Here is a 12495-nt window from a genome sequence, read left to right as displayed (position 1 = left end):
TGATGTATAAATCTCAATTTCGAAAAATTTACCCTTATGACTGGTTTTGTGGTCCAGGGTCACAAATTATTCATTTATAAAAAATCATTAATTTTTTAATAAAAATTTATATTATTTTAATTCATTATTCAATCAAATTTTACATTTAAAATGACATACAAATAAAGGCACTGACCTGGCAGACAGGTGCAGGCATAGGTGGTGTCGCTGGTCTGTAAGCAGGTGCCTCCGTTCCTGCAGGGCGAGGGGTGGCAGGGGTGGTAGAGGCGCTCGCAGTGTGTGCCGGCGTACTCAGGTGGGCAGTGGCACAGGTACGAGCCCACCTCCTTTTTACAGGTGCCTCCGTTCCTGCAGGGCGAGGGGTGGCAGGGGTGGTAGAGGCGCTCGCAGTGTGTGCCGGCGTACTCAGGTGGGCAGTGGCACAGGTACGAGCCCACCTCATTTTTACAGGTGCCTCCGTTCCGGCAGAGGGAGGGCGAGAGGGCGCACTCGTTCACGTCCTGCCGACACGTCTGGCCATGGAAGTTAGGAGGGCAGGTGCAGATGTAGTGCGACTCGAATGCTGAACACTGTCCGCCGTTGGCACAGGGGTTCGATGCACACGGGTCGGCCTGCTGGCATGTTTTACCTGCGGGAAGACAGAGGTTAACTTTATCACTGTGCAACCCGTGAGGAAGAGCATCTAGTTTGGGTGATATATTTGCAGGCGTACCTGACCATCCAGGTGGGCAGCGGCAGGTAAAGGTCTCGAGCGTGAGCAGAGAACACGTCCCTCCGTTTCGGCACGGGGAGCCCATGCATGCGTGGTTGACAGGCGTCAGACAGAGCGGACCGCTGTATCCCAGCACGCAGTCGCAGGTCAGCTCCACGTCATTGCCCTGTGTCCGCGCACGACACACGCCTCCGTTACGACACGGGGACGGGCTGCACGGGTTCGGGAACTGACATTGGGGGCCGACGAAGTCTGCAGGACACCTGAAGAAACACAAAACATGGAACAATTCTATTATTATTTAACAAAAGTTTTGAACAAAACTTTCAAGTGAAACATTGGAAAAAAAATTACATTACATTTTTTTAAATTACAGAAACGCAAATATTTCTTTTAAGGGTTATGGGCATGCTAATTATGTTTATGTATTTGTGTATTTATATTTATTCATTAACTCGTATTTATATGCATTTACAAAGTCTGCAAGACACCTAAAGAAACACAAAAAACACACAGATTATAATATTACTTAATATTTCAAGAACAAAATTGTTTCAAGAGAGCTAAATATGAAAAAAGCTCCAAGTGAAATTTTGTTTTCTTAAATTGCACACTATATAGAATAATAAATATATATAAAACCTATTCGTATATAAAAAAGGGGATTATATTATATTATATAATAAATCTTTTTTACTTTATTTTAATTTAAATTTTTTTTAGGGTTATGGTCATGGCAATTGGTTTTATATATTTCATATATTTACATACATTCATTAATTCATAAGTATTTACGAAGTCTGCAGCACACCTCAAGAAACACAAAACACAGAGATTTTAATAACATTAATTAACAATAGGCTGACAACACATTTGTCTTAAAAATGAGCCAAAAGTGAAAAGAAATTGACTTTTTTTTTTACATTTTAGAAGTGAAATGTTTCTTTAAGGGTTACGGTCATATAGATTTAGATAATTAGTCATGAAATCAGTCATTAATTGAAAACCTTCAAGTAAAAAAATGTACTTAATTTTTACATTTAGAGTTAAAGTCGTAATTTGTTTTATATAACAACTGCAGAACTCTATGATGTGTTCTCATTTAGATGGCAAAGTAAACGTATGTGTGTGTGCATGTATAAAACAGTGTGTGAAAGAAAGACACTGTTCAAACTCATCTAAATTCCTCAGGGCGATCAGGAGCCCACACAGTGTCACATGCTCTCTCTCTCTCATATGAACACATACGAACACATCAAATGACACATCTGAACACTTTCTTTAACAGCCACTAAAGGTCATTTCAAAAAGTGAAGCTGAAAGTAAGATTTAGTAAATGCAGTGTGTTTTATTCATGCGAGTGTGTGTTTGTGAGCTGCAGCAGGTGTGTGCATAAATAAGGGCAGCTGTGATGCAGGCCCCTCCCACTGCACTCTGCCCCTGCCCCAAAGCCTGTTGCCATGGCGAGTGGCATAAGGTCACTAAGGCAGCTCCCAAGAGAGGATCAAACTCCACCCCTCCCAAACTCCTGCTGCTGATATCTCACTTTTATCAGCACAGAATCTCCATTGGCATTATTTGATCTCATCCATATTCATCATTTTCATTTATTCGTTTTTCTATGTGCTTATCATAAGTCTGTATTAAACATATCACAACCTGGGCAAAATATTAGCGCTTGTTTCTTTCTTTCTTTCTCAAATTTCACATTTGAAACAAATTTCTCATTTTTATTTGCAGACGTTTGGCTCTTAATATATAGAAATTATTTTCAAAATGGAGTTCATTGTGTTTTTATGAATTCTTGGTTCTTTAATAGTAAAGAAAAAATAAAAAACAAAAAATAATTTTAAAAGTATATAATAATAATAATAAGAGATTATTTTAATAATATATTTTTATAAAAAATAAAAAAAAATTGTAAAAAATAAAAAAATATAATAAAATTAATATTATACACAAATACATAAATATAATAGGTTTTAAAGCTCAATACTGTATGTAGCACAGTGCATTTGAATGAATTCAGTTGCTCTTTAACAGGAAACAACAATGAAAAATCCAAAAATGCAATTTAAACGAAAAAATTAAATAAAAAAAAAATATATATAAAAATGTTTATAGCAATAAAGGATGTTTATGACAAATATTAGCAGTGTAGCGTAGCGCTTGTTTCTTTCTTTCTTTCTCAAATTTCACATTTGAAACAAATTTCTCATTTTTATTTGCAGACGTTTGGCTCTTAATATATAGAAATTATTTTCAAAATGGAGTTCATTGTGTTTTTATGAATTCTTGGTTCTTTAATAGTAAAGAAAAAATAAAAAACAAAAAATAATTTTAAAAGTATATAATAATAATAATAATAAGAGATTATTTTAATAATATATTTTTATAAAAAATAAAAAAAAATTGTAAAAAATAAAAAAATATAATAAAATTAATATTATACACAAATACATAAATATAATAGGTTTTAAAGCTCAATACTGTATGTAGCACAGTGCATTTGAATGAATTCAGTTGCTCTTTAACAGGAAACAACAATGAAAAATCCAAAAATGCAATTTAAACGAAAAAATTAAATAAAAAAAAAATATATATAAAAATGTTTATAGCAATAAAGGATGTTTATGACAAATATTAGCAGTGTAGCGTTATTAAACATACAAAGAGTGCATGTGTCTGCTTATTAATCAAAATCAACTATAGATCACAACTGGAAGTTATTACAAGCACTCAATGATGCTTTAAAGTGGTTAAGCAAATACATTAATAATTACATACATTTTCAAGTGTAGCTTGATGCTAATTGTACTTATTATATTTTAGGATGTAGCCTATTCTTGTAAGCATTATAGATAGTTTGTGTTTCTGGTGTAGAACCAAACTTTGTTTCTCTTAATTTAAAGCTGTATATTGAGCAGAGGACGATGTTAAATCCATTTACGAGATGCATATCTGAGGAAAAATGCATTGTTGGTTGGCGCCACCTAGCGTGCAGGTGTGAATTAGCAGAAGGCGAACAATCGTTTCGCACTCGGTGTGAAAGCACCGTTCGTCAGTGATTCGCTTTTTAGCATCGCACTCAGTGTGGAAAGTCCTTAATAATAAAGACATCCCATGGCAAACACTTGCATGCACAGATGCGTCGGTTTGAGTTTACTTAAGGCATTAACTCTCTCTCTCTCTTTGTCCCCAAAGACAGAAGCAGAAGTCATCTGCAGCCCGTCGTGGCAACACGTCCGAGAGCAGGAGTGCGTGTGAGATTCGACTCTGAACAGATGCTGTGGTGACCTATGACCCCTGAGCACATTTGTGACTGCAGGCTACAGACCCCCCCCATTCCAGTGGGCCGGTCTACCATCTGCTGCTGCCTTCTGTGCGTGCGTGTGTGTGTGTTCACACCACAGACTTCCTGCCCTCGGTGTGAATCAAAACAACAAACTTCGTTTCGTTTTCTGCGTCTGGCCCTCAGTGCCAGATTCTTGCGCTTCACACCTTATAAACACAAGACATTGGGGCCAGTTTGAGTCAGTTTATGTTTTGATGATCACTACAAGTAGAGAACTGATCAAATATGTATTTGTTCCTCATATTTGTTGTGATGGTTTCTGGCATTACAACAAAACACTTTTCTACCATTTTTACAGGATAAATGACTTGATCTCATCAATGACTCGTCAATGAGTCGCTCGCTTCACTTACGTCAAAACAATGTGCTTTTGACATTTTAATTTTTTATTTCTATTTGGTTTTATTTTTCAATTTTAATTTGAGTAATTTTATTACTTCAACTTAAACTTTTTTTATTTCAGTTGTTGCCAAGGCAACATTTCTCTAAGTTAAGTTTTAATTAATTTATTTTTTAAGTTTAAGTTTTAGTATTACTTATATTGCATTCAATAATATTTTGAATTAGCTTTTATTTTTATATTTTCAGTTGACATTTTAATTCTAGTTTAGGTTTTAGTCATTTAATGTTCTTTTGTAATTTTTAGGTTTTTTTATATTTCTATTTTTCTTAAATTTTTTTGGGTTTATTTTAGTTTTAGTAATTTTAGTACATCTACTACTACAACATTTTATTTCATTTAGTTGCAAAGGCAACATTTCTGATTTTAAAGAGACGTTTTTCATTAAGTTTTTCAACTAATATTTATTTTATTGTCATCTTTATTTATTTATTTACCTTTATTTCATCTTTATTTATATGTCGGGCATTTCACTTTATTTGAGCTTTATTGCAAATAACGGAAAAATACAGTTCTTCTTATATTGTGATTTTGAACTCTAGTTACAGGTTTACCTTCACACACATATTTTCAGTTCTGGGATGAGAACAGCAGGACAGCACGTAGTTAACCATAAACTGTGCATGTAAAACCACACATTAGAAACAAACTAAATGCATGACATGGAAGTTTGTGAAATTCTCGAATGCGGAAGTTACTCAATAAATGTCATGCGTTCAGACACTGCTGTTTCAGCTTTTGGTGGAAAGACAAATTTAGAAACGTATGGTCTGCGTGTCTTTCTGTCTCCTGCTCATAAACATTGCGATTCATTCTACAAATAGCTCTTGTAATGCACATCATCCCCCAAAATACAGCACATGCTTTCTGTGACGATGCATTCAAAAAACACACACAAATATATTAGATTAATCTCAAAATTATGACACTCATCCAAAAGCTGTCACCAATCCAACCACAACCAGCGATAGAATGTCATAAAACATTCCAGGATTCAAATGACATCTCTAGAATTATGATTCCATACTTCCAATTACCTTCCCACCCTCCAACATTCCAAAACTGATGTCAGGTGCCTTTGGAATGATCGTAGAACACTTAATCATGTTCATAAACATAAACCTAACAATACATACATATATATATATATATATATGCTTTATTTTTATTTCAGTTATAGTAATTTTAGTACTTACATTTATTTTATGTATTTCTATTTTTTCTATGTCTTTCTATAGTTTTTATATTTCAGCTTTATTTTAATTAACTAAAAAGATTTGTAACAGTTTTAGTTAACAATGACAATACTGCTGCCCATAAGCTTATAAGCTTATACTTATGGGGGTGTTAAGCTTATACTTAACACCCCCATAACTCTGACCACACCTAAAAGTGGTTTTAATTTGGCATCACCCAAAAAGGTCAAGTTTCCTAGTCTAGAATTAGTATGTAATCTAGTATAAATACAGACTAAGACTGTGAGTGCCAGAGTTTTGCCCCTGCACATTATCTGCTTGAAAAATGAGTAAACCTCATCTGTGTCATAAACGATCATCACAGGCAACTTTAACTCCACATAAAGTATGTCAGAAGTTCATGTGAAGTTTACCAATTTCGAGCAGCGCTGACCTCAATTCAGACGCAACAATTCAGAAAAATCCCCACACGCTCACACACACAAACACCTGCCATTTACAAACAATTTCCAAGGTTGACAATCGGACCACACAGGAAAGGCATCAAAGTTCACATGAGATATTTCTGGGAGGGATCAAAAACATCTCTGCTCTTCCGGTTTATCTTCGGGGTCATCACAACGGGATGTTCAGGGTCTGTCCCCCAGTGAATGTGCCTACGAACCACTCAACAACGAGAGATATGATCTCTCTCATCCTTTCTAGATTGACTCATTCATTCATTAATTAGTGCCATTTGATAAGGCAATCAAAACTGTTATTATTGCTCATAATCAAGATTACTGATTTACAGTACAGTGCTATATATGTGAATGATGCCTCAAATCGAGCGGCTTGTTGTAGACAATAAAACAGGTAAAATCCCATAGATTTGCAATGAACAAAAGACCAGAACAACAGATCAGTAAGCAACCATATAGAATGACCTAGCAACCATCCAAAACACCCTAGCAACCAATCAGAACACCCTAGCATAATAACGTCAGCTACTGCACAGGGAAACACTGACATTTTCATAATAAAAAGGGGGGAAACATAGAAATCACCCAGAACACCGTAGTAACCAATCAGAACACCCTAGCATATTAGCGTGAACTACAGCACAGGGAAACGCTGACGTTTTCATAATTAAAAGGGGGGGTGGAGACATAGAAATCCCCCAGAACACCCTAGCAACCATCTAGAACAACCTAGCAACCATCCAGAACACCCTAGCATAATAACGTCAACTACTGCACAGGGAAACACTGACATTTTCATAATAAAAAGGGGGGAAACATAGAAATCACCCAGAACACCCTAGTAACCAATCAGAACACCCTAGCATATTAGCGTGAACTACAGCACAGGGAAGATGGCGGCGCGTTCACACGCTACCATCTAGAACAACCTAGCAACCATCCAGAACACCCTAGCATATTAGCGTGAACTATTGCACAGGGAAACACTGGCCTTTTCATAATAAAAAGGTGGGGGAGGGGACACAGAAATCACCCAGAACACCCTAGCAACCATCCAGAACACCCTAGCAACCACTCATAGCAACCATTCAGAATACCCGAAACCGTAGCAACCATCAAGAACACCCTAGCAACCACCCAGAATATGCAACACCCTAGCAACCATCAAGAACATCTTAGCAACTATTTAGAATATCCAACACCCAAGCAACCACCCAAAATAACCAACATCCTAGCAACCCTCAAGAACACTCTAGCAACCACTCAGAATACCCTAGCAACCAGTCACAATACCCAACACCCTAGCAACCATTAAGAACACTCTAGCAACCACTCAGAACACCTAACACCCTAGCAACCATCAAGATCACCCTAGCAACATATCAGAACACCTTAGAATAATGAGGGCAACTTTTGCACAAACAAACACTGACTTCTTCCATCAAAAAGGGGGGACATAGCAACCATCTAGAACAACCTAGCAACCACTCAGAAAACCCTAGAACAATGGCGACATCTTCTGCACAAGCAAATACTCACTTTTTCATCAAAACAGATTTTCACTAAGGAAAGAAATCATAGAAACCATCTAATTCCACATTACAACCATTAAATTCACCCTAACAACTAATCAGAACACTCTAGAATAATGGCAGCAACTTTTTCACAGGCATACACTCGCATTTCCATCAAAAGAGGAAAAAATAGTTGTGCTTTCATTTTATTTTAAACAGTTTAGGTATAAAACAAGATGTGGAATCTTTTCCTAGACAGGAAAATGCATGATTAAATGCAGAACAATAAGCGTGGCTAACAGTCTCACACACTTGTTTGCTTTTAAATTTCCCCCTTTAAAGCATCACACACACACACACACACACACACACACACACACTGAGGCCTTTCTCATGAGCTCCTGCAGTCTTATTACCTCCTCCGCCATCTGCCGTCCAAAAAAGACACCATTCACACACACAAACAGCCTCACGAGTGTAAGAAAACACACAATGAAAGCGACAAAGATCGAGAAATAAACAATTTAAAACAACCATGTTCTGATTTTGATGGCCAAATCATAGTAAATCTTGCTATATGCATCCTATGAGAATAAATGCAAGGTTTATTCCATGCTAAGTGTGTGTGTGTGTGAGACAATAGGAGGTGAGGGCCAGCTGTTGGGCTGAATGGCATGAATAGACATTGACAGAAGCAGCGTCCCACTGCAGCAGGGCACCAACGGACTACTGGGGGGTTGGTAGGGGGGTCTTTTATCCAAGTTTGAAACAGAATGACTATGGGCGCGTGCCCGTTCGCACATGCACACACACACACTCGAAAGATGCTGAGTGCTTTGTTTTGGTTGCTTTGGTTACTAAGAAGGGGTTTGGGACTAAAGATGCAATCTCAGAGTGATAGATCACAGCAAACAAATACACAGGTATACACACATGGTCAGCAAAGAACCACTGAGCTGCTATATTTTATAGATTCAGAAAGTTCTTAATTCGTTAGGTTTTCAGATTCATGTTTTGGATTCTAGGTCCAGAACATTGATGGTTTTCCACAAGAAAATGTTTTTTTTTTACATGAAAAGGTTCTCCTAAAGGTTCCAAAACAGGGTTTTCACAGCGATGCCACAGAAGTACCATTTTTGGTGCCACTTTTCAGTGATCAATTCTTACAAGAACCATTTTTTGTTAGTGTAAAGAACATTTTAACGCTCCAGAGAATCTTTTGTAAAATGGAAAGTTTCCATGAATAGTAAAAGTTCTTCATGGAATCATATATGCCAATAAAGAAACTACATTTTTGAGAGTGCACTCTTAAAAATTAAGCTTTCAAATGGAGGTTTTCACAGTGATGCCATAGAAGAACCATTTTGGTTCCCCAGACATTTTTTCTTAGCGTGAAAAACATTTTAATGCTCTAAAGAACCTTTTGTACAATGGAAAGGTTCCATGGCTGTTAAAAGTTCTTCATGGAACCATAAATGCCATAAAAAAAAGTTATACTTAGAACCTTTAGTATGTTTTTGTAACGTACCTGCATGTTGCTTCTCCACTCGGCTTGAGCTCGCATATTCCTCCATTCTGACAGTATTCTGAGCATCTTTGCCCTAAACACAAAGACAAACATCTGTTAGTGCATCCCAACACACAAATCACCTGCAGAAAACCAGGTCGAACGTGCACCCACCCACCTGCGCATCCCATAGCACACCTGTCAATGCAAACGCACATGCTAACTCCTCACAAAAGAACCTCGCCACCTATAGACTTCAATAAGGCCCAGAGCCCTTTGTTTTGTGGCCCCGATGGAGAGCCACTGGCCTTTTGTTGGGCTGTGAATAACTGACTTTGATGGAGGAATGGAGGGGGGTTCTTGACTATTCATCCAAAGAGATCCTGAAAAATCCAGTTATCCAACACTGAGCCTGGAAATAGCTCCACATCCTCAACAATTCCCTCTCCATGTGGCAGTCAACCTTAAACAAGGGTTTAAACTCAAAATACAGTCTTCCCGTTTCAGTATTAATATATCAGCTTCACACTACTTTAAGTTCAGCTGACAGTGTTGGGATGTGCACATCTTGACTTTTATGCAGTCTGGGTAAGCATTCAATATGTTTTAATAAGTCAAATGTGCCCATTTACGAAAGGAAGCATATTTATTTCGCAGGAGCGTGTATCATCACACTTTAAGGATTAACAGCGCATCTAGGCCAGTCGCTCTAGACTGCAGTTGTGCACTTGTTGAATGAAACCAGCTGCCTGCAGGCGGTCTTTAATTGGTAACAACTGTCTAGAGACAAAGCTCTTAGTCAAAACTCTCAGACTAGTTCTTATTACGGATTAAACCACTAGTAGTACTAATTCTTTTTTTGTTTCTTTAAAACGTAGAACTTCAATGCACATACTAGGCCGTACAATGGATTTCATACATTTTTTGACTAGTAAACTTAAGTACATTTTTGACTGAATAAATTTACATGACTTTTTCAGTCATTAATGATTGTTGGAAAAGAGATTTCACAAAGTCATTTTTTAGAGATTGCGAATAAAATGTTAAAGTTTTACATTTTCTTTTAATTTAAATTTTTTTTATTAAAAGTTAAACATTTTTAATATGTTTTTTCTATGCGTTTTCGTTTTATTATTTCAAATATTATATTATTTTATTTATTTTTATATTTAATTCTCCATTTTTTATAGGCCTATTAATTTAGTTGACTTTAACCTAAAAATTGCCTGAAATGTTTTCAGCGACTGTTGGTACCCATGTTTTTGGATTAAATACGATGATACATGAATATGAATACCAGAGCATTCTATATCTCAAAGTACCATGGTATTACCATCAGATACCATTACTGTACCCGGGTACCACCACAGTACTTCTTATTTGGATATCTTCGCTTACTTCACTTGTTTACCTCAGGTTTGAATCACTTTAAAAAGCGTTTGTTTCGTTTCCCGTCTCTTCTGTCTAGTTGTGTCATTTCCCCTGTCTGTCAGGCTCTCAGTTCCTCCACGGGTGCCTGTCCTCCCCGCGCGTGTGGGGAGGTGGAGGTGGGGAGGTGGAGGGTGTTGTAGGGACAAGCGCGCGCGCGACAGCTGCGGAGCCCACGCCGCGCGGACAAAAGAAATCAGAGTCCAGCACGAGCCCATAAAACAGTCTCGAGCCATTGTTTACCAGCGCACGAGAACAACAGCACAACCCCTCCTCACCCTCCCTCTCTCCTTCATTCACGCACAGATCGCTTTCCCCTAAAGGTTCCAAAACAGGGTTTTCACAGCGATGCCACAGAAGTACCATTTTTGGTGCCACTTTTCAGTGATCAATTCTTACAAGAACCATTTTTTGTTAGTGTAAAGAACATTTTAACGCTCCAGAGAATCTTTTGTAAAATGGAAAGTTTCCATGAATAGTAAAAGTTCTTCATGGAATCATATATGCCAATAAAGAAACTACATTTTTGAGAGTGCACTCTTAAAAATTAAGCTTTCAAATGGAGGTTTTCACAGTGATGCCAACAGATCGCTTTCCTCCAGACTCCACACACAATGCAACTCAATCAACATCAGGGACAAGACAAAAAATCCTGCGCACTAAAAAACAACCGCAATAACTTCAGAAGTCAAGCATTTACACTGTGATAAAGTTACAGCCATACTTCTGAAGTTACTCAACTTTAACATGAAGACATTCATCTGTGATCTTTACGGTTATACGCATGAAAACAAGAACAGAGTTACATAAGTGAGTGAAAGAGATAAATAACAATTCCGATAAATTGGAAAAACTTTTTATAAGTGGCAAAAGTGGTCCAGTTCACCCTGTATGCATGAACTTGTACTGAATTACACTTTCAATTCAACTGAATCTTTAACAATATCGATCACCAATCAATAATATACATATAATATATGAATTTCTTTCCAAAAGCCTTTGTTATTTTATTCAATGTTAATTTTTATTTTCTCAACTGACACATTATTTGTGTATTTTCATTGTCGATTGCTACTTTGGCACTATTGTATCATGCAAAAACCATGCAAGTACTTGATTTAAAATAATGGAAATGAAAGAAAAAAATTGATGTGACGAAAATAATTTTATCAGTATGAGGCTATATTCTGTGCAACAAGTGACGCTCAAAGCACAAGTTGCGCAGAATTATCACTACAAGCAGAGCAAAACCAAACTCAATAGTGTGAAAATTAATCAACGTTTTACATGCATATAATGTTATTAGAGTTGCACTTATGTTTGATACCTTGTGCCGCCGTCGCGAGCGATGCTGCCGTCAGTAGTGTTAATTTCACCAAGAAACGGTTCATAACTCCGCCTCGGCGTTACAACTTCTTTAAAATCCTTCCTGAAGTTCTCATAGATCCCCAGAAGTCTTCTTTAAATCTCCAGAAAGTGCAAAAGAGTTGGAATAAATATCCGTGTTAATTAATAAATAAATCCCAGCGTCTCTCAAGAGCGTGTCTGCCGCTCGTGGGAAACTCTCTGCTTGATTCTCCGCGTGCGCTGATGTCACTGTCGCGTGGGACTCTGAACGCGCTGCTCTCGAGGACTTCTCACGCTCGGGGCGGAAAGCGCCCGCCCCCGGTATCCATCCGCGCAGGTACTGAGGGAGAGATTTGCTTCAAATTAATGTGGATCTGAAAAAAATGAAAAGAGCGAACACTCCCTGCACAGTTTAGTTTCACCGCAAGGGAAGGAAAAAAACACTTTCTTCCCAGGGTGAATGTGGGATATACAGGTTTATTCCTGTCCCATGTAGAGGATTGAGGAGGGACTAGGGCGGATCACTGCTTTCTCCTGGCGCCAGTTCGGACCCATAGCAAAGGAGGGGAGGCCTG

General features: G+C 37.6%; 1 protein-coding gene across 1 annotated transcript in view; it reads right to left on the bottom strand.

The window, feature by feature from the left end:
* The window catches only part of LOC107675779 (neurogenic locus notch homolog protein 1-like), a 35853-nt gene extending 23683 nt beyond the window's left edge, over window positions 1–12170 (bottom strand). The window contains exons 1-5 of the mRNA XM_016470237.1: window positions 11901–12170; window positions 9167–9239; window positions 713–975; window positions 438–628; window positions 176–323 (exon numbers count right to left, since the gene is read on the bottom strand). Of these exons, the coding sequence (XP_016325723.1) occupies window positions 176–323; window positions 438–628; window positions 713–975; window positions 9167–9239; window positions 11901–11964 (739 nt within the window). The 5' untranslated portion in view covers window positions 11965–12170. The remainder of the gene's footprint in view (window positions 1–175; window positions 324–437; window positions 629–712; window positions 976–9166; window positions 9240–11900) is intronic.
* Window positions 12171–12495: the final 325 nt, after the last annotated feature.

This window comes from Sinocyclocheilus anshuiensis, unplaced genomic scaffold (assembly GCF_001515605.1).
Source record: "Sinocyclocheilus anshuiensis isolate Anshui unplaced genomic scaffold, SAMN03320099.WGS_v1.1 scaffold708, whole genome shotgun sequence".
NCBI classification, from domain to species: Eukaryota; Metazoa; Chordata; class Actinopteri; order Cypriniformes; family Cyprinidae; genus Sinocyclocheilus; species Sinocyclocheilus anshuiensis.
This window is presented reverse-complemented; position numbering and strand designations above follow the sequence as displayed.